This window comes from Hippocampus bargibanti, linkage group LG03 (genome assembly GCF_051943395.1).
Source record: "Hippocampus bargibanti isolate YZ-2025 linkage group LG03, ASM5194339v1, whole genome shotgun sequence".
Lineage (NCBI taxonomy): Eukaryota > Metazoa > Chordata > Actinopteri > Syngnathiformes > Syngnathidae > Hippocampus > Hippocampus bargibanti.
The window spans coordinates 20,516,037-20,539,208 of record NC_142736.1 but is presented as its reverse complement, the minus strand read 5'-3'; the positions used below and the strand labels follow the sequence as shown (position 1 = coordinate 20,539,208).

The window sequence follows — 23,172 nt, the reverse complement described above, 5'->3', positions numbered from 1 at the left end:
CATTCTGCGCACTGCACTGCACTCTTTGTGTGCCCAGGTGGGATTCTGAAGGAACACATCAGCTGCTGTGTAGAGGCTGCATGTCGGCAGAATAATGAAGATGCCGATTAACATCCCTTAGACGCACCGTTGAGACATCGCGTTCTTTGCTCATTCAGCAGAAGGCAAATATTCGACTTTGTTTTGCATTTAACGACAAACAAATAAGCGTTGTTTACCTACTTATGGTTACTATCAAATCACGAAACTAATTTTCTTTTTGGCACCTCTACCTTGTGATTGGAGTTAAAGTAAAAGTTGTATGAGAAATCAGTAGACACAGCCAAATAAAATGTTGACATAAAACATCCACTGGATGCTTGTCATCCTTCAAATTCAAATTCCCTTTGTCTTTGAAAATAATAGGCCGTAAATTGTCCTTGTTGTTGGCCAAGCCCCTGAAAGATGGCTGTTTACGAGTTGTAGAGCAGGTTGTCTAATGGCCGAGCTCCAGCTGTGTGTCCTATAACGGTGAACACCATGTCATCCTGTTTTCCAGTCAGCCTGATGAAAAACAATCCTGTTAATTAATAGCTACGATTCGTGTCATAATGCCCACTGTGTTACCATCATCATGCACAAGTCGCCCTTGGTTTAACCATAAAGTGTGTCATTTTGTTTGAATGAAAGAACTGTTATACAGGAAAGGATTTCAATTTTACGGTTTAACTATCCATTCTTCATTTCCATTTTATATTTTCAGTCGATAATTAGACCCTTTAATGGTCTGGGCAGCAGCACAAACACAAAGATGGAAAAAAAAATAAATGGATAGAAATTTTGAACATTTATGTATTGTTGGAAAATTGTGAATAGGGAAGAGCTTGTGTCATTCTGAGGGTTCATTCATCTCAGTATTAATGACCAAGAAAGGTTTAGAACGCCTATCACCAGTCAGCATGGTCCAGGTCTGAGCCAATTTAATGTCTTATGTGTACGTACCCAGAGACAATTGCTGTAAAATAGACATAAAGCAATGATATGTTTTTTCCATCCAAACATTTTTCTAGCGGATAGTCGAACAATATTTTCTCATATGTGCCCACGTGCGTTGTTTGCTTTGCAGCCGTACTTGCATTCATAAAATTAAATAATGTAGCTTAAAGGACAACCGACGTCTCCGGACAAGTTGTGTTCATAATTTGCAAAATGGCTTCAAATGACTTCTACTGAGCGTATTTTAATAAGATTCCACCGCATATAGCTATATTTTACGTTTTAAGACTCGCGCTGAACATTCAGGAAGTCTTGTTTTTGAGTTGGTGACGAGTCCGTACGTGACGTCAGAAAAGGACCGCCTCCTCGCCGTAAAAAAGACACATTGTAGCGTCTTTCCATCACGTCAATGTATTTTGCTGTACTGTTTTTTTTTTTTAAACCATGTCTTACACCCAAAAGCCTCCAGCAGAGGGAGGCAAACTCCATGCAAAGATAGTATCAGCCTGTGGAAACAAGCTGATTCATTCCTCACCGGAGCTGGTCGCCATTGTTCTGCCTCTTCTTGGGTGAGACATTCCCACCCGCCCGTTTGCCTCAAAATGGCCCAAATAAATTCTTTTAATCGATTGCAATCATGTATGCTTTGCTCATCAGGACTATTTGAATCATATTCATAAGTGGATGTGTAACAAGAAAGCATATTCTCCGAATCTGAAGCCATTGTTTTGATTCACAAGCAATGCAAGACGTCTTGGCGTGACGTCACGTAAGGGGGGCGGGACTTTCTGAAAATGCCCAATTCGCAGCTCAATTTTTTGCAGATTTTGGACACTTTGTGTCATTTTTATTGGTGTTTTGCTTTTGACTAAAAATATCATACTGCATGTTTTGGGTACTTTAGATGCTAGAAAACGTTTTTCTGGTGTCAGTTAAAAAACAAAAAAGTGACGTCGGTTGTCCTTTAAGTCATTTCTTGCTTCGTATGTAGTGGTTACAGTACTTGGGACAGAAAACATGCAACAACTCCATGCAATGTGCTCTACACTGCTCATGCTGCCCAAACGTTACTCTGCAGAGACATGAAAGGTGACACGAGGTGCCAATGTCCAGTTCGCTCACGGGACTCAACAGCACAAACACGTGGCGTCGATGGGGAGAAAAGTGACATGAATTCTTAATAGTCCAATTGATGCTATTGTCATTGTGATATTTGTACTTTCAAATCAGGTGCCACACATTGTCAATGTTTCAGGAGAGGTCTACAGAAAATGCTCATTTTGTGTCCAAAAAGATGATGCATGTCATGGCCACGCATTATAGTACTAACTGTACATATTCAAGATCACCGCTAGTTCTAAATTAAATGAAAAAAAAAAAGACTTGTAATGCCAGCCTCCCTGTGTGGAGTTTGCGGATCCGTGTTGGTTTTCTCCGGGTCCTCCGGTTTGCTCCCACACTCCAAAAAATGGCAGGCAGATTGACCACTCCAAATTGTCCTTAGGTGTGAGTGTGAGAGTGACTGTTGTTCGTCTTTGTGTGACCTGCGATTGGCTGGCAACCAATTCAGGGTGTCCCCCGCCTCATGCCCAAAGACAGCTGAGATAGGCTCCAGCACCCCCCGCGATCCTAATGAGGAATAAGCGGTATGGAAAATGGATGAATGGATGGATTTGTAATGCGTAAATATTTTTTACCAGGACATATTTTCACCACTCGTGGGCAGCATGTGTCACTAAGCCCAGTCTCCTTCTGCCTCCCTCTTGTCAACACTCGTAAGCAGCACAATTCACTATCTGGTATCAATGTTGCGGTTATTGTTTGTGACCACCTGTTCACATTGTACAGTAGATATGCGTGTCTAACACCACCCGGATACTGATATTCGGCTGTTTTCATCGACCTATTTTGTCCATTTTGACGGTCATTTATTTTCCTCCTCCCCTCGACAGAGACAAGCAGAATCCAAAGAGTAAGTGGGGTGTTAGTCACGGTGCTGGTGATGGCATTGAGCTGGAGGAATCCTAAAAGAAAAGTAACTGACCACATTTTATGGTGCCTCAAATGACTGTGACCAGACACATCGTGTCTACGTCCTGGTCATGCTTGTTTGTACTTCTCGTGTTCAATTTCAAATTCAGATAGCACCCAAACAGTGTGAATGTATATTTAATAATGGAGCACATACTTTGTACAGTGGGGCCTTGGCTTACGAACTTAATTGGTTCCCAGACATAGTGTTTAAGGCGAAAAGTGTGTATCCCAAAAAATAATTTCCCATAGGAAACCATTAAAATGAGAATAATCCGTTCCCAGGTCTTCATTAAATATAATTTTCAACTAAATAAGCCTTAAAACTACAAACAATATACCATATTCTATGTATAATAAATGTGCTATTGTATTGTAATGAAAGAAATACACTGCACTGTACAATAAAGTCATTTTATTTACCTTTGTGATGGTCGTTGATGGCTTGATGTAATGGGGTTCAGACTTCTCTTCCTGTGTCATGAAAGTCCTGTTAGGCATCTTTTTCCAAAAAAGGTCAGTCTCATCTTCATTAAATACTTGCTGAGGTACGTAGCATTCTTCTTTCACGATTTCGAGGAATGATCTCTTGTAGGCTTCGGCAGCTTAACTGTCAGAACTGGCTGCCTCACCATGATGAGTAATGATCCGTCGCTCGCTTTAAAATCATCAATAAACGGTGAACTTCCAGGTTGTCGCATGACGATATCAGAATGAATTTGCCGTGCAACACACGCACCTTTAATAGCTTCTCTGTTGCGAAGGATGGCATATGGTGGAATTAGCATGGCAATGGTGCACTTAGCATATCCGTACTGCGCTGCTAAATCAGACAAACGCACACCTCGTTCGTGTTTTTCAATGATCTCCTTCTTCTCCTCGACTGTAATTTTTTTTTGTCTTCTTCGGCTGAACACGAGCCTGTGGTAGGGTCTTTTTTGGTCCCATAACAGCAAAAGTATCTGTAAAAAAAATCATTGGAGACGATCAACGTATGCACTCAAGAGAAAGGGGGTGTGGAAAGGTAGGCCGGCTGGGGCGCTGGTCGGTCAAGTGCCTTGGTGTTCTTCCGCCGAAGATTACTCCACCAGCCGTGGTGGGGCGGCGCTCCGTGTGTATCCCGAAAAGTAGTGCGAAATCCAAGGTTGAATTTTCATAAATGTAACGTTTGTAAACCGAAAATTTCATAAATCAATGTGTTTGTAAACCAAGGCCCCACTGTATTCACCTGTACTTGCAAATTGTCACTTGGTGCTGTGGTGTCCGCAAAAGTCTGAAGACCCACACTCAAACATTGAGTGTGGACTGAATATGGGCATGTACCAAATTTCGCCCATTCAGGATGCCAATACCAAAAAGTTACTATGAGGTTTCATGCATTATTCACCGAGAAATTAATCAATCGTCAAAAATAATTAGCCATGAATTTGATCATCGGAATTAAGGAAAATATCCAGATATCCCCTTTTACAAGGCTCCAGTACAGGAATTGGTTATTTCTATCAATAAATAATGCTGACTAATAAACCAATCGCATCTGACCTTGCTGTGACCACACAAGATGGAGGGAGCCAAAGTAGTGTTGATGAGGATTTGGCAAGTACGGGGTCATGACTGAGTGGGTGGTCACTGTCAAGAATGGGAGCCTCCTTTTGTTTAACATTCTTCTTGTTTTGCGGCGGATGTGTTTAATGGGATTGGCTGTGACTGGACCCAAGTGGGGCCTTGGTGACTGATCCCGGTGTCTCTGGGAGATCTAGAAGGCGGCGTTGTCCAAAGCCAGGTTCCCCACTGGGTAATCAGCTCAACTCTTCCTGATTGGAGGTGACATTTTAATGTCTGGAGCGAGAGCGTGGTCAGCCCCGCTTAACCTGACCCCCTGCCAAACCACCCCACCCTACCATTGCCCTCTGTTCTCAATTTGCCCTTCTGGGACTGCACAAATCAGGCCAATTTTAACTCTTTATGGGCTTGTTAGTGGGTAGAAAGGCAGGTCCGTATGTTCCACCGTGAATTTGTGGCTCTCCTCATGCTGGCTTTGAGTGAATTCAGGTCCTGAGGAAACTCCAGCTTAACTGAGCGTTTAAGTGTGATTATTCCCTTTGTGCCACTTCCATGTTCTCTTTTTTTGCTACGGAGAGGAGTTTTAAAGTGTCCACACCTGTTCACGTGCGAGACTTTTCTCTTCAAACGTGAAGTTGGGTCTTTCAATTTGCATTGTTGTCGTTTACGCCGCAATATATGTTACATTCCATAGGCAAATTTAACTGTTGCTTTCCGTGAGCAGATTCAGATTTATATATGTTTTTCTTTTTTCTTTAAGGTACGACTCATGAGATAATAGTGAATGGTCATATGATTTTATCGTGTGCTAAGGCTTTTTACTCACCATGCGCGTGTAAGACAAACATTGTACCGGCACAGCATACATTTCTGATGAGTAATCAGTAACACAACACGGTGGGTTTTCTGGCAATGTTACAGGCCACTGAAGTCAAAGGCTTGGGTTTACCTTGGCAAAAAAAGAGATGTTCTACTTATTGCAGGCTGTTAAACTATTGCCATAACAAGACTACATGCGCAGAATTTCTCAAAACAAAGCAAAGAGCTCCTACGTGGATGTGAATTGAAGCGGCAATGTTTATGTACTTTGTCTCTCTTTGAAAGATTCACTTGAACTGAAAATATGAGATGAGGTGAAACCTAAAACTGCACCCTGTGGTAAACTAACAGTTGTAGATGATGTTTTCTCTGGCTCTGGTGTTAGAAACAGCATGAAAGAAGAATTAAATGTTTTGATATGCTGCCCATTTCCCACTAAATGTAGATATGGTCCATTTACAAAAGACGGCCCTTTAACTATTTACCCTCACTGATATTGATTGATCTGTCTCGTGCTGCCTTGCCTTCAACTCATCCTGACGTCTCCTCTTTATCCTTCCTTGCATGTGTGTCTGCTCAGCAGTGTCCAGCCATTCAGAACAGCACCAGTCAGATTCCCCGATCCCAAGCAAAAGGCCCTCGTCACAGTCGGAGACTTCTGAGAGCCCACTGTCCTCAAAACGTCCCCGGGCAGCTGAAAAGCGAGCTGGGGACCAGGTGAGCTCCACAAATCACACAACTTGAGGTGCACCCATGCACGCGCTTTCATAGAAGACCATCCCTTTTTGGTCTCTAATTAGTAAGCCCTCATTATCAGCTTCAAACCATATCTCCAGTCAATAGGAGAACTACTTTGGGTGAATTTTGTATTCAACTTGCCATTCAAGTTCATAGTATTCGGTACTTTCTTTTCAACTCTCCTCAAAATTATTTTAGCCTCTCAGCCGCAATTGCATTGCTAAATGTGTACAAGGTGGAAAATCAATAAGGTATTTGACAGATGAGAGCACTCTGAAGTGGGTGCCAAGAGTGAGTGGTTCTCACTATTACACACTTGTCTGTGATTAGAGGAATCTGGTTGCTTGAGGAAAGGCTTGCCTCACCCCACCCTCCTCATCTGCAGCTTCTCTTCTCTCACAAAGCCATTTCACCCTATTAACCCTACATGTATTCACCCCCACCCCTCTCGTCTGCTTCTCTATCTACTTTCACTCAGATGTACCAGTGCCCTTACTGCAAGTTCACCAACACAGACTTGAACCGTCTCAGAATGCACGTGATGACGCAGCACTCTGTCCAGCCGATGTTACGCTGCCCGCTGTGCCAGGACATGCTCAACAACAAGATCCACTTGCAATTCCACCTCACACACCTGCACAGTGTCTCGCCAGACTGTGTTGACAAGCTCATCACCACAGTGAGTCAATGACCTCATCGTGAATCAGTTCTCCCAAAATTCGATGGTTCTAAGCTAGCAATTTGTTATTTGTTATGTTTGCGCTTTGGCTTTTCAAAGTGATTTATTGTCATCATCCAGTGGCAAGGGAAATTAATATGATTTAGTACAGTAGATATATAAAAAAAAATCAGCCCCCCTCCCGCAACTCCAGTTCAAATGTCAGGTTTTGTTGATGAGCTGCATAACGTTTGTGTGCTTCAAGCTATGTTTCATCAGCCCATAACCTGGTTTGTAATGAAATTAAGGTTTGTTTGTTGTTTTCTGACATGATTGCAAAAGGTATGAGTGATGCATGTGCAACACCTTTACGCATTGTAAAACATGAAGGTAGCTGTCACTGAGGCCTTAAAACAGAGACCAGTTCCATATACCCAACAATGGCATGAGACCCCTTTGGCATCTGCTCGAATTAAAATAAAAAATAAAAACAGGTAAAACCTACTAGAACATCTGAACAGGGTTTGGTATTCATCAGAGGCACTTTAAATGCTGAAAGACATGTGCTGACTCCAATATAACATGAGTTTGAATGAAATGTGATTGGCTAACTCTGAACACTATCTGAGATATGACTGTGTGCACACTTGTGCAACTACGTTATATCAGTAATATAAAATTTGAGAACTCTACCACTCTGCTGAACCAGCTGAATGTCTTCTTCGCCCGCTTCGAGGCAGACAACAGCACTCCAGCACAGAAGACCCCACCAAGTTTCTTGGATAAGAAGCGAAACGTCCGACACCTTCAAAGAAGTACAGATGACGAAACCTTTTCATCATCAGAAGTTACTACTGTTGGCTTTCAGTCACCAAATCCATCAGAACTGTCCAAAATGCTCCACTCCGGTATGATTGTGTAATTAATTAACCAGTGAGCTTGCTTCCAGAAACAAACAGAAGGAGAGCATACTGAGGCCTGTCGTTAGATTTATATCAACCGCAGTGTACTGCTGCATTGTTCTCGACTGAAAGTCCTCTCCCTACTTCCTATAATGCTCATCAAAAGGGGAATACAATTTTATTTGCCCCGTTTTCTTGTAAATCACTGAGCAAATCGTTGTTCTGTTCTATCTTGTACGGCTCAATAGTGGGCCGGATAATCAAACATTGCTCTATCTACCGCCTGTTAGTCTTCATCCCCCCCCCCATCTCGAAAGTAAATGGCAAGCACATTAGTATGGTAGACTGCAATATTTATTTCTTTTATAGAGGTTGTAATGTACTGAAGTACTCCAGAGTAGCATGACAGAAGACCCGTAATAGGAGACACATTAAAGCCAACACATTTTTATAACTAGTGAATGCAGATGGAAAAGTGCTTTATCCTTTACACTCATCCAAGGAGAGGAGCATAATTAATTCTGAAATGGGTAACTTATTTCTTGCCAAGCATGAATATCGATATGTTCTGGCCTACCGTTCTGTTTTTTTTTTTCATCCCATTGTCTTCACATCTCAATCATCCTACTTTAGTTCTGTTGATCCAAAGTCTTTCGTGCCATTTGTCAAGGCTTTCTTTTATTCACTTTTATTCCCCCACATGGGTGTTTTCAATGTTTTAACACAGGATTTTAATTGAAGCCTCATTCTAGTTCATCATCACATAATTGGTGCAGATGTTTAATTATACCCCTCAGCTATTTTGCTTCTGGTACTGCGGTTTTCTTAATCATATATGAGTTCCCTAATTAAACAAAACGTTTTTGTGTAAGAGCAAACAATTTACAAACAGTTCTTTATATCCCCTTTATATCCCCCAGCCATCCCTCTCGCTCTGTGCTTCATTATCAGTCTGTGTAAGGCTGCAGCAATGAAAATGAGCTTCATTAATTCTCGGTCTAGCTGGATGATAGCCATTTTGAACTATGTTTGCCAATTAGATGGCCCAAAAGTGACCTTGGGATACTTTGCCTTTTCGTCCAATGGCCTAATGAAGTAGTTGTCTCATTTCATTCTGCTTTGTTTTTGATTTGCGCCTGTATTATACCAAACCAAAACGAGACAAAGAAATGATCAATTTCAATATGCTGATTCTTAGTGATGTTTACTAGACGTGTTTTCTAAAATGCTGACTTTGTATTTTTTTCTTCACTCCCAGGTGACAGCGACCGATGTCTTACCTGCAAGCATGTTCATACCTGTTCCTGGTTCAAAAAAAGAGCCTCAGAACCCCTCTCATGCTGTTGCCAATGATGAAGATACCCAAAAACAAGCTGGTCAGTTTAATTTAATTTAAACATATTCTTTTCTTACAGACAGTGGCTTTTTTAGTTGTTCAATTACCTTACATGTTTCGGCGTATACTTCCGCCTTCGTCAGTGTCTGGATTTGTCACCCAAGAAAATGTGTTCGTTTGTTTCGAAGGATTTCTAAGAAGAACAATTGAAATCACATTTTATATGCTTGCAAGTTTAACTGTACACAAATATGTAGAGGAAACTAGCGCTTGACATGTCTCAATACTCATTTTCTCCACAGATGCTTTAGATGCTGATCCGGAGAAGGGCGTTTCACTTCCTCCAGAAATAGTTGAGGCTAGCAAGTCACCTCAAGAAGATCAGCAAACCGATAAAGATGATGCGACTGGATTTCTCTGCTGGAAAAAAGGCTGTAATCAAGTGTTCAAATCATCCAACTCTCTCCAGATGCACTTCAATGAAGTTCACAACAAAAGGCCTCAGTTACCTGTTTCTGATCGCCACGTCTACAAGTATCGTTGTAACCAGTGCAGTTTGGCCTTCAAGACTGTGGAGAAGCTACAACTGCATTCCCAGTATCATGTAATCCGAGCAGCGACCATGTGCTGTCTCTGCCAGCGGAGCTTCAGGACGCTACAAGCATTGAAGAAGCATTTGGAAACTAGCCACCTGGAGCTTAGTGAAGCTGATATCCAGCAGCTGTATGGAGGCTTATTGATGAACGGTGACATTATGGTCATGGGTGATCCAGGCCTTGGTGAAGAACATGGAGGTCTGGGAGAAGATGACAAAGAAGGGGATGATAGTGACACAGAAGAAAAGCAAAGCCCGACAGGCAGTGACTCTGGCTCACTGATGGAAGATTCTGGATCTGAACCAAAGCGTGCTTTGCCATTCAGAAAAGGTCCCAACTTTACGATGGAAAAATTCTTAGATCCATCTCGTCCATTCAAGTGCACCGTCTGCAAAGAGTCATTCACACAGAAGAATATTCTGTTGGTTCACTACAACTCTGTCTCCCACCTGCACAAGGTGAAGAGAGCTCTTCAGGAATCTACCACTGGTCAGCCAGAGCCTACGAGCAGCCCTGACAACAAACCATTCAAGTGTAGCACTTGTAATGTGGCATATAGCCAGAGTTCGACTTTGGAGATCCACATGCGCTCTGTTCTACACCAAACAAAAGCAAGGGCAGCTAAACTTGAAGCTGCGGGAGGGATAACAAGCTCTGCCAGTGTTACTGGTGGCAGTGGGGGAGGTACGATCGTCAGCACTTCAACGTCAAGTCCAGGCCCAGCAAGCAACGCAACAACAAACTCAACCAACCATGGCACTTCCGGCACTCAAACCGCTCAGAATATTCTAGGAGGAAACCACGTTTCCCAGAGTCATAGCCATGAAACTAGCAGCTCACTTAGCAGCCGTTCCTCACCATCAGAGAACAATGAGGTAAAAAAGGCTAAATATGCCGATATGCTCTCTTCACGGGGACAACAGCTTCAGCAACAACAGCAATTAGCTCACGTGCAAGCCCAAGCTCAGCTTCAACAAGAGCTCCAGCAGCAGGCTGCCCTTCTACAATCCCAGCTCTTTAACCCAGCACTTCTTCAGCACTTCCCCATGACAACTGATGCACTTCTTCCCTTACAGCAACAACAGTTACTCTTTCCTTTCTACATCCCAGGAGCCGAATTTCAGATAAACCCAGAGATTAACATCAGTAATTCAGCACTTGGCCTAACAGGAGCAACCAACTCTTCGCTGCTCGAAGATCTCAAGAATTCAGCCCAGCAGAGTTGCTTGCAGCAGCAACTGATGCATCACCACCTTCAGCAGCAAGCTCAACAGCAGCAACAATCGCTGCCGCCTCACTCACAGGCACACGGACAGATGGCGTTGCTGCAACATAGTGTTTCTTTCCACCAGCAGGTTGAAAAAAAGCAGAAGCCTCCCTCTTTGCAAAATGAGAAAGATATTCAAAAAGACAAAGATGCAACTGAAAAAACCGAGGATGTAAACAAAGACGCGATGGACAAACTAAAGGAAAGGAGGGACAATCAACACATATCAACTAGTATTAATCATGACTCCGGCTTACTTCCGCCAAGGATTGCTTCGGATGCACGTGGAAATGCAACCAAAGCCTTGCTGGAGAATTTTGGGTTCGAGTTAGTCATTCAGTATAATGAAAATAAACAAAAGGCCCAGAAAAGGGGTACTGGGCTGACAGGATCAAGTGGACCAGGTGGGATCACAAGAGTGGTTGATCCCATTGAGGGACTGGAGAAACTGGAATGTGAGGCCTGTGGCAAGCTCTTTTCAAATATACTCATTCTAAAGAGTCACCAGGAGCATATCCACCAGGCTTTCTTCCCATTCCGATCCCTTGAGAGATTTGCCAAAGAATACAGAGAGAATTATGATAAACTGTATCCACTGAGACCTCCTACACCAGAGGCTGCCCCAGCCCCTCCACCTCCTCCCCCACCCGCTCCGCCCCAAAGAGCTCCTACACCAAACATTCCTGTGTCTGCAGCCTCACTCACACCTCCAACTGTACCTACACCACAGCCTCCAGTTCCAATGCCACAAATTTCCATGCCAATGGATCTGCCAATCTTTTCTCCACTAATGATGCAACCCCTGTCGCTCCAGTCTTTGCCCGGCCAGCTGACTCCGCAGTTACCCTCTATTGAGCCAAGCCTCGCCTCAGACTTGGCCCAGCTCTACCAACAACAGCTCACCCCGGCCATGCTGCAGCAGCAACAGAACAAGAGGCCACGGACACGGATCACAGATGACCAGCTTCGGGTCCTGCGACAGTACTTTGATATAAACAATTCGCCCAATGAAGATCAGATTAAAGAGATGGCTGATAAATCAGGACTGCAACAAAAGGTTATTAAGCACTGGTTCAGAAACACTCTTTTCAAAGAGAGACAACGCAACAAAGACTCGCCGTACAACTTCAATAACCCTCCAACCACAACACTTGATGATACTAAAATTGACTCTAAACCACCTTCCCCTGAACCACAAAAGCAAGACTTTTATGGAAGTAAGAGGTCTTCTAGAACTAGGTTCACAGACTACCAGTTGAGAATCTTACAAGATTTTTTTGATGCCAATGCTTATCCGAAGGATGATGAGTTTGAACAGCTTTCCAACCTTCTCAGCCTCCCCACTCGTGTCATTGTTGTTTGGTTCCAAAATGCTCGCCAAAAGGCAAGAAAGAATTATGAGAACCAAGCTGATGGTGGGAAAGATGGCGAGAGACGGGAACTCTCCAACGATCGGTATATTCGCACCTCAAATCTGAACTACCAGTGTAAAAAATGCAACTTGGTTTTCCAGAGAATATTTGACCTCATAAAACATCAAAAGAAGTTGTGCTACAAAGACGAGGATGAGGATGGACAGTATGACAGCCACAATGAGGATTCAACTGATCTTTCTAATGAATGTTATACTCCCTCTGGTTCCTCCTGCCACACCCCAATGCCCTCCTCTTCAAGTCTTTGCCCACTTCCACCGACAACTTCAGCATTCTCACACCCCCCTTCAGTCGAGAAGGAGGAGGCATCACCAGCAACCACCTCAAACCTCTATGAGGAAAAGTCAAAAGAGTTACCAGACATTCCCGCTGATCCCCCAAGCAAGACCTCTATTAAGCAGGAAAATGTACCCCAACCCCAATCGGAGTCACAAAAGCACAGACATTCGAGAGAAGAGAATATCCAACCTATGTCCAAGTCCAACAAACACTCATCTTCTTCCTTCACCCAACAGCAACTGCAGTGTGTTCCATCAGCTTCCCAGACAAGCCAGGCCTCCTCCCAAAGCTCTCACTTGAGCCACAACCCCCACATGAGTTCGGCTCCACCACAAATGGCACAGCAGATCATTCCATATCAGTGTGATCAGTGCAAAATCGCCTTCCCCTCCTTTGAGCACTGGCAGGAGCACCAGCAATTACACTTCCTCTCTGTGCAGAATCAGTTCATCCACCCACAATTCATTGACCGCTCAATTGACATGCCGTTCATGCTATTTGACCCGAGCAATCCCCTCCTGGCAGGTCAGTTACTTTCTGGGACGATGCCCCAGATCCCCAGCAGCTCTGCCACTTCTCCATCCACCCCCACATCCACAATGAACTCTCTGAAAAGGAAGCTGGAGGAGAAAGCTGGAACTAGCCCAGGAGAGAATGACAGCACAAACAGTGAAGAGCCACATAGGGACAAGCGGCTTCGAACCACCATTACACCTGAGCAGCTAGAGATTCTCTATCAGAAGTACCTATTGGATTCCAATCCAACACGTAAAATGCTTGACCACATTGCACATGAAGTCGGGCTGAAGAAGAGAGTTGTGCAAGTCTGGTTTCAAAATACAAGAGCAAGGGAGAGGAAAGGCCAGTTCAGAGCAGTGGGGCCAGCTCAAGCTCATCGGAGATGCCCCTTTTGCAGAGCTCTTTTTAAAGCAAAAACTGCCCTGGAGGCACACATCCGCTCTCGTCATTGGCACGAGGCCAAACGGGCTGGCTATAATCTAACACTCTCTGGTATGCTACCTGACCATGAGGGGATCCAAATGAAGTTGGACGTCTTGGAAACATCAAGCTATTCCCAAATGGCATCTTCAAATATGGATGGACAAAGCTCATCCTTGTCGCCAGTGAATAGAGGAATTGATTCATCTCCCAGGGCGCTTCTGAGTCCTTCATCCATTAAAGTTGAAGGAATGGAAGATTTTGATAATTCAGCCATGGTTGCTGTGAACCTCAGCTTTGATCAAAACAAACTAGATAATGATGACTGCTCCTCTGTCAATACAGCCATCACAGACACAACTACGGGTGATGAGGCTAATGCTGATAATGACAGCGCTGATGCAAAACACAGCCAGAGTAGTAGTGAGTACCTGTCGAAGCCTGGGTGCTCTGTCCCCATCCTTGAAAATGATGACCAGATGTCCTCAGGGCTTGTAAGCCCTGCTACAAGCTATTATGCTAAGGACTGTGAAAACGAACATATAATTGACCACAGTGAGACATCCAGCCTGGCGGATCCTTGCTCGCCAAGTCCGGGAGCTTCGGGCACTAGAAGCATTGACAGCGGTGATCGTCCCGGTCAAAAGCGCTTCCGAACGCAAATGACAAACCTCCAACTTAAAGTGCTAAAATCCTGTTTTAATGACTACAGGACTCCCACCATGTTGGAATGTGAAGTACTTGGCAATGATATTGGACTTCCAAAGAGAGTGGTTCAGGTGTGGTTTCAGAATGCTCGTGCCAAGGAAAAAAAGGCAAAGCTCAACATGGCCAAGCACTTTGGAATTAATCAGACATCTTACGAAGGGCCAAAGACTGAATGCACTTTGTGTGGTGTCAAGTATAGTGCCCGGCTCTCGGTTCGAGATCACATCTTCTCTCAGCAGCATATCTCCAAGGTTAAGGATACCATTGGCAGTCAGATTGACAAAGAAAAAGAATACTTTGACCCAGCCACTGTCCGTCAACTTATGGCTCAGCAAGAGATGGACCGCATTAAGAAGGCTAATGAAGTTTTAGGATTGGCACAGCAGCAGGCCATGCAGCAACAGGGAATATTTGATAACCCTGCAATGCAAGCACTAAATCTGCAATCAGCCTATTCCAATCTACAAGGCATTCCACCTGTCCTTTTGCCAGGGGTTGGAAGCCCCTCTCTGTCTAGCTTTAACTCATCTAACTCAGGTAAGTCACAATTACACGTGATGATAGAAATTTGAAATACAATTACATTATTTGTCATAATACATTGGAATATACATTCATATTTGAAAATAAAAACACGCTTCACAAAAACATGTTTGAAATTGAACACATTTACATTCATATTCACATTCAGTAACACCAATTTATAGAATCTGCATGCTCCATTCAGTGTATCCACTATTTAATTGTTCTCAAACAAGTCTTATTTGTGTAACTAATTACAAAACACGGTAAGGAATTATTTGGTTTTCGCTCAAGTACTGGATAGATAAGACAGACTGGCAAAATTACACATGCATATATAGGAGTTACAATTCGTATCAAATAATTTGTGTCTGATTTTTATCTTCTCAGAGATATTCTTTACGGGAGTCAGTTAATGCCCTGACTGTTGCTCTGTATTTTGTTTTTTTGTACTCCGGAATTGCAGCTTTAACTCCTCCGAAAACTTCAAACCTGCTGAACATCCCTGGTGCTAGCGTTCCCTCACCAAGTTTGCCCATATCTGGATTGCCCAACAAGCCACCCTCCTCATCATCCCTGTCCACATCAAGCCCGGCACAGACAAGCACATCTGTTTCTCACTCGAGCCCCACCTCAATATCCAACTCCACTTCCACAAGCACCCCGTCCGTCAACCGGCATGCTCACTCCAAGGAGCATGACGTTGAGAGGTTAAGAGAGAAGGAAAAGCCCAAGGAGAAGACAGAGAAATCCTCAACTCCGTCATCGACCGGAAGCACCCCTGCCCCTTCTACTTCTGCTGCCAGCGCCAAGAAGGAAAAGCCAGACCCAGCTGTTCCCGTCACCTCCATGCCCACAACCGGGATGGAGTACGTGGTAGATCCTGCCCAGCTTCAAGCCCTCCAGGCTGCCTTGGCTTCAGACCCGACAGCTCTTCTCACGAACCAGTTCCTGCCCTACTTCATGCCTGGCTTTTCCCCATACTACACCCCACAGATCCCTGGCGCCCTGCAAGGTGGGTACCTGCAACCAATGTATGGAATGGAAAGTCTCTTCCCCTATAACCCTGCATTGTCACAAGCACTGATGGGCCTGTCTCCGGGATCACTACTGCAACATTACCAGCAATATCAACAGAGCCTGCAAGAAGCCCTACAGCAGCAGCAGCGCCAGCTTCAGCAAATCCAACAACCCAAGGCAAGCCAAACACAAGCTCCTTCTAAATCCTTGGGAGATCGTAAAGAACCTGCCAAAGATTCGGTGAAAACAGAGGAGCAAAAGGGCAACCACCACCGCGCATCTCCCACCACACCTTGCACCTCTACACACACCTCCACTCGTAATAAAGTGTGCGCCGAGCAGAATGATTTGGACGGCAAAGTGGCGGAACCCCATCTAGACCAGTTCATCGTCCCCAAGGTGCAGTCTAAGCTGGCATGCCGGAAGTGTCAGGCAATTTTCACCAAGGAAGAAGCGGCTGTTACCCACTTTAAGTCTCACTGTTTTTTTGGTCAGTCTGGGGCAAACCTGCAAGAGATGTTGCTGCGTGTCCCCAGTGGTGTAGGCGCAGGGGCTGAAAGTCTCTATGACTGCCTGGCTTGTGACATGACGTTAGATGGGGAAAAAGCGCTCAGTCAACATCTGGAATCAGCTTTGCACAAACACCGAACAATTAAGCGATCAGCCAGAAATGCCAAAGAGCACGCTACTAGTTTATTACCTCACTCTTCAGCCTGCTTCCCCACTCCTAACACATCTACCTCGCAGACCGCCACTCATCCCATCAGCAGTCCCACTCCGCCGCCAACGACATCAGCCACCATGCCAACATCCGCCATGTCCACCCCTCTTTGCGCCTCCTCCTCCAATACACAGCTCAACGCCACAGCCGGCAGCAAACCCTGGCCCCAGGCCCCTTTTTCCAAAGCTTTAGTCGGCAAGCCCAATGCCAGTCCCTCCTACGCTTCCTCCCTGTTTCCTCCTGTGTCCTCACCCTCAACGGTTACCTCAAGTTCATTGAGCACCTCAGGAGTTCAGACCTCAATACCAACAGACGTCTTTACTGACGAGTCTGACTCTGACAGCAGTCAGAAGTCGGCAGACAGACTGGGCAGGACGGCAGATGAGCCGCAACAACCTGGCTTTGTCAAAGACAGTAGTACTTGTAATAGTAATCTCACTAGTGTTGGAACAGACTCCATCAGATTGTAAAAGAGCTTTCGGTGATGGACAGTGTTTAAAAAAACATAAAACAAAAAGACAAAAATGGAATAAAAGACATAAGTGGAAAAAACTGAAAAAAACAGCAATGTTAAATACGTTCAAGGTATACAACCCAATTTCAGAAAAAAGATGTAAAAACTTACTGCAATTCCAAAGCTTGTAACCAAAAACTTTGTTAGTGGATTGTTTTCCCATATCAACATGCTGGTTTCCATTGTATTTTGTTGTTGTTGTTGTTTTTTTTTTTACTGAAACACAAGCATATAAATAATATATTAGAAGAGAAGGATTGATGCGAAGGAGTGTTGACAAATGGCCACTCCAAAAAAAATGTTAAAAAAATTCTAATTCGAGATGTCCTTTTGTTTGGTAATAATTTATAGTTAATAGCACAGTCACAAAAAGCCAGTATGTACTGTATGGGAGAATAGTCCGGTCCATGTTCTTGCTATTTAAGCATTCAGATACCAATGGCTTGCAAAAGTAAAATAATAATGTATTGTCTATTTTATTCTCAGGTCAATGACCCACAAATATTTTTTTCTGTTACACAAATCCATATTTATACATGCTAGCTTTCCTTATTTATTCATTCATCACAATATTTTAATCAGAGCAGAAATTGATAAGGTATTTTTCTGGGCATTAAAATGGCAGTTAATTGGCAACATTCAACTAAGGACTAAATTGGGGGGAGAATTGTTATCCTTTCATACCAAGGCAAAGAGTTATTGCAGACATAAGAATGGGCCTTAACTAATTTGAGTTTAAAAGTTGTGAAAAGTTCTGAACATTTTTGTTATAATTTAGATTGGTGGATTCGAAATGAATTGACGCAACACGGTAGCCTGAAAAACATTAGCTCGGTATTGTCCAACTTGAAGACGCTTCATCTGATTTTTTTTCTTGATCATTAGATTAGATAATGGGCATGCAAGTTATCCAAATTATATTTCTGTCTTATTCACAACCTTCATCGAATATATACTCCCCGCCACTCCCACCCCACCCTGACAAAGAGGAAACCGCTTTAAGCATTATTTGACTGAAACGTATGGTTCAGTTGGGACTGCATCAACTGGATGAACAAGTTGTGAGTGAAACATTGAAACTTCTTTTTGTTTTTTAAACCTTTGTGCACTTATTACTGTCTGAGTCCCCTTTCGCACTCTATGTGTTCTTATCTTCGCACTTATTTCCCTTGGCTGTCCTGTATTTGTAGATACGATGCAGGTCCTCTCTTGTCCATGTAGTGTGGCTACGCTTTTAATTTTGTTGTCATTCATGAAAATGAAAAAAAGGATACTAATAATAATTCTCACGCTTTAAGACGAAAAGAAAATCCAAAGACTGAACACTTTCACCATTGGTGCATAAAGATGAGAAAAGAGGCTTCTTTATACTTGATAATTTGTTGCCATTTTTAAAGGAAAGAAAACAACAGTTTGAAAGATACAGAATTACGCATCAGAGTTGCCGATTTTCTTTCCTCGCAAGCAAACAGGTGGCTTTTTGACATGAACATCGACCCTTACTGTGTAATTTTTCAAATGCACCTGTAATGTTTTGGTCTTTTACTTTTTTTGACTATTGGTGAAGTTTAAAGGCAAAATTTTCCCAAAAACAATTAATGAAAATAAGAAAGTTGGTTTCAAAATAAATTTCATAAAACCTTAAAACTAAAAAAATACCATTCATGTTATAAATTGGTATTTTAATAAAGAAACCTGATGTACAAAAATATTTTATGGTCTTGTTTGTGTTGATTCTTCTGTGTCAATTTCTGATTATTTAAAAGTTAATCTTTTTATTAAATTTCAGACTTCTTTTCTTGAGGTCGTAGGAATTTTTCTTAGGTTGGGTGTCAAAATGGCTGTCAATTTTTCCCAATTAAATGATCTTGCTTAAAATAAAACGGTTGAACTTCTGCCATAATATAAATGAATCCGTAACACCGCATTTAATTACTTCTTCGTTGCGAAGGATATAAATGGGAATTGCAGGCAAGGGCACTTAAAGTACTCCTGCTAATGCAACACCTGTTCGGTTTTTAATGTTCCTTGTATTCTTTTTCCGGCTGAATTTATTGTCCTTTCGGTATAAACCTTAGATCTTTTTCCCAAAAAATCATTGTTTCGTAAAATGGAAAGGGTTGACCAAACCAGGGGTTCGGAAAAGGGTGCCTGGTGGTTGCCGGTTAATTCCCAGCCTGGGGGGCCCTGTGTCCAAGTGTGGTTCCCAAGGTTGAATCCGTTTAAGTTTGTAACCAAAATTTAAAATCAGGTTTTAACCAAGGCCCCTACACTTTCAAATTTCATTGTCTGTGTTAAAAAGCCACGACACCTTTACTTGAATTGGTGGTCCAAATAGTAGCCAATCAAAATTCAATGGCATGCAAATTCCCATGAGGTCTAATCACCAAAAATTATATTTGGTTAATTAATATTCCGAATTATCTCTTAATTCTTTTCTAAAGGTATCAGAATACCTTAAATAGCTTTTTGCTCCAAAAAACCAAATATTGAAAGAATCTGGGAGCCAAGAGGTAAGGAAAGGGATGGGGGGGCAGTGAATGGGACCTTTTTGTTAAATTTCGGTTGCGGGGTGTGTTTAAATGGGATGGCTGGGAACCAATGGGCTTGGTTTCTGTTTAAGGGTTGTCCGGAAACTACCAAGGGTTTAACAGGTCCCTGGTTCACTGAATCTATGGGGCAAATGGTCCCCTGGTAAGTGTCCCCGCAAAAGCAACCCCCCCAGCTTGGTTCAATTCCCTTCTGGGCTGCCAAATCAGCCAATTTCTTTTATGGCTTGTTGGGGTAAAACAGGCCTTTTCCCGGTTTTGGCTTTAGGGTTGAGTGAATTCCCTGGAAATAGCTTAACTGAGTTTAAGTGGATTATTCCTTTGGCCACTCCATTTCTTTTTTGCTACGGGAATTTTAAGTTCCAATGTTCCTCATTTTTTTCAAACTGAAGGGTCTTAATTTGCATTTGCGTTACGGCAATATGTACTTCAAGGCAAATTTATGTTTTCTTTTGGCTTTTTAGGGTTTTAAGTTATTTTTTTTAATTTACTCCTGCAAGCAATTTACGGCCTTTTTTTAAATCCTCTGGTTGGAATGTAGGGCACTAAGGGAACAGGTTACCGGCCAATAAGCCTGGTGACTTATCTTCAAAAGGATTCTAAGTTCAGGCCAAAATTCCAAACGGTACCGGCATTAAAAAGCAATGATTTTGGGTGTTTTGAACAATTAATGAAATTTTAGGAAAAAACTTCACGTTAATTGAGGGGAAATTTTCCCTCTTAATTACGTTTAAAATGTTTTGGTGATTGCACCCAAACAAAGGAATTTTATTTACCCCTTTCTAATTAGTTGTAGAAAAAGGCTTCGCTTTTCCCCCTGAATTGTTTTCTTCCTGCTTTGTCAAAGGTCCCTTTAACACTTCCAGTTGAATTTCGCCGTCCAGCCTTAAAAGGACCTTTTCCTCCGCTTTGGGCCCTTCCGTTCCATCCCGAGAGACGTTCAAATTCCCCACCTGAGGGCCCAGACCCCCACTTCAAACCCCCCTAAAATTTTGGTCTAAGTACCCCTTTCATAAATTACTCCCAAAAACTTGTAAATACTTTTCAATTTGTATTACTTCCTCAATTATATTCTTAAATTTCAATTTAAATTTTGGTTGTATTCTTGAAAGTTCAAGTGGATCTAATTAAATGAGGTTCTATGTTAAATGGTGTAAAATCTTTTACAACTGGTTAGAACAACTGAGGAGCTTCTCCTTTCTCACTTTTTTAAACATGTACCCCCCCGGGGTTCTCACCCACCCCCTCTGGTCAGTTCCTTCTCAGTTACCATTGCCCTTAACCTAATGTTCACAACCTGACGCTTCAAACACTGATGACGGCCCTGCCAGGTTCCAACAAAAGACCATGCTCAAACAGAACCGCAATGTCCCTGACTGTGTCTCGCAACAATACCACTTACAACTGAAAGTAATGCTCCAATGAATCAACTCAAAATGTAGATCGTTCGTAGTGCAATTTTTTATTGTTTGTAATGTTTTGGCTTTCAAATGATTTATTGTCATTCCGTAAGGGAATTATTGATTTAAAGTAATATAAAACACCCACCGAAATTTGTAGTTTGATTGGTGCAAAGGTTTTGTGCTGAAACTTTCCCTTTAACTTTTGTTTATTGTTTTCGCATTCCGTGATAAACAATGGTGACGTTCAAAGCAGAATTTAAATCACGTAAAACCATCCATCGCAGGCTGGCCTTACAGGCCTTAAAAAATCTGAAAACCTGCTCCCAATTAAAAATTGAAAAAGGTACTTAAATAACGAATTGGGTGCACATGAGGTTTATATTAGACAACTAAATTTGAGTTCTTGTGAACTCATCTTAACCTTGAGCTTCAACTTGGCACTAACTTTCGAAGAACCACATTTCTGTAACCCACAAGTTCTGTAAGAGCGAAACTCCACTCAAAGATACGTTGCGAAACTCATCATTCAAAGTGTACAGGTTGGTAATTAATAAAATTGCTTCAGAAATCCAAAAATGCTCCACTGGATGTGTGTAATTTATTAACCAGTGTTCTTCCAAAAACCGAAGAGAGATCTGGCTGCGTTAAATTTATCAACCCAGGTACCTTATTTCCGACTGAAATCCTTCCACCCTTTGCTCATCAAAGGGAACAATTTTCATTCTTCCTCCGTCTTTCCCTTCCTTGACCAAATGGGCTTTATGCCTTATGCCATTTCAACGCTAAGTAGCCTGTTGAAGACTAAACCATTCAAATTTTATCAAGAATGAGTGGAACTTCAAATCTTAAAACAATTATTTATGGAATTACGGAAATCCAGATCGCAATGGGAAGCTTAATAACATGGTTAACCAATCATCCATTTATCCCAATGTCTGTTCTTTTTTCATCTTTTTCACTATCCCACTTATTGGGTTTTCGTTTTAAGCTTCTATTGGCCCTTTTTTTCCCAATTGATTATTAATTTTAACCAATTTGTTTGGCTCTTTCTGTTCATTTTTGTAGTTTTATTAACTTTTTTCCCCTTGGTTTTTCATATGTCCCAAAAAGGTTTTATTGAAACCATTCAGTTTTTTTCACATATTTCAATTTGGTTTTTCCATTTGCATTTTGCCTTGACTAACGGTTTTAACTTGGTTCTCCTGGTTAACAAGTATTGTTCATTAAGCCCAAATGCTTTGATACCCCTTTATTTCCCCCATCGAAAAGAATTTATCAATTCAATAAAAACAAGTAAAATTCCTTTCTAATAGCTCTTTGAATTTTTAATAGTCAAAGGACTTTAACTTTCTTTCGTAAACAGGCCTAGAACCTCCAATTTTCATTGTTGGTTTAAAAAAGGATCAAACCTTAACAATCTCAAATTGGTTCAATGTTCAATAACTTTTTTAAATATCTCTTGGTTCTTTTGTCACTCTACGAAATTTTTTCGGATTGCCCTTTCCGTTCAATGTAAATTTACCCAAAAAAGTGGAAGGTTAACCCAATAATTCTTTTTAAAGTGCAGTTAGTCACCAAAGGGTAACTCCTAAACTGTTTTCACAATTAAGTGTTTGGCTTTCGAAATATAGAAGACTTTCCATTTAAAAGGTGAAAATGTTAAAAACAGTCTCTCCAGAACCAAAAGTAAAGAGCATTACCTGAGGTCCCTTAAATACTGTAACCCAGTGTCATTCCCCGATTAAGAGTCCAACTGATCCCTTCTCCGAAGCTAAATTGTTCCATCAAACTTCGAGAAAGCATTAATGCATTCCAAACTTAACCGGGCTGTGTTCCACGCTTCATATTTAACTTGATTGGTCAATGGGTACCGGCCTTGTAATGTGAGTCAGGGCATTGATGCTTGCACAATCAAAGGAAGGCTTGAAGCACATGGAGTTGGAGTGAAAAAGGGGTTTGAAGAAGGAAGGTCCACGATCCAGCTTGATTAGGGGCAAAGACAGGGTTGCACAAAAGGCAAAAGGAAAATCTGTCACTTGGAAGCTAAAGCATTAAAATTTTAACAAACTGCTGTTGCCATTGCAAAGTCTTTAATCAATCCCTGTAAAAAGAAAACTAAGGAGCATTAACTGAATCAAGTTGATTTATCTGGCTCACCGCAAAGGTGAATTAACCAGTCTCAAGCACTCATTCACCGGC

General features: G+C 42.2%; 1 protein-coding gene across 3 annotated transcripts in view; it reads left to right on the top strand.

The window, feature by feature from the left end:
- Positions 1 to 18,505, top strand: part of zfhx3b (zinc finger homeobox 3b) — a 181,948-nt gene extending 163,443 nt beyond the window's left edge. For 2 of the 3 annotated variants that reach the window (XM_088992505.1, XM_088992504.1), the window contains exons 7-11: positions 5,969 to 6,105; positions 6,605 to 6,805; positions 8,945 to 9,062; positions 9,325 to 14,781; positions 15,233 to 18,505. In XM_088992505.1, the coding sequence (XP_088848631.1) occupies positions 5,969 to 6,105; positions 6,605 to 6,805; positions 8,945 to 9,062; positions 9,325 to 14,781; positions 15,233 to 16,977 (7,658 nt within the window). In that variant the 3' untranslated portion in view covers positions 16,978 to 18,505. The remainder of the gene's footprint in view (positions 1 to 5,968; positions 6,106 to 6,604; positions 6,806 to 8,944; positions 9,063 to 9,324; positions 14,782 to 15,232) is intronic. The other variant, XM_088992506.1, reaches the window with a different exon arrangement.
- Positions 18,506 to 23,172: the final 4,667 nt, after the last annotated feature.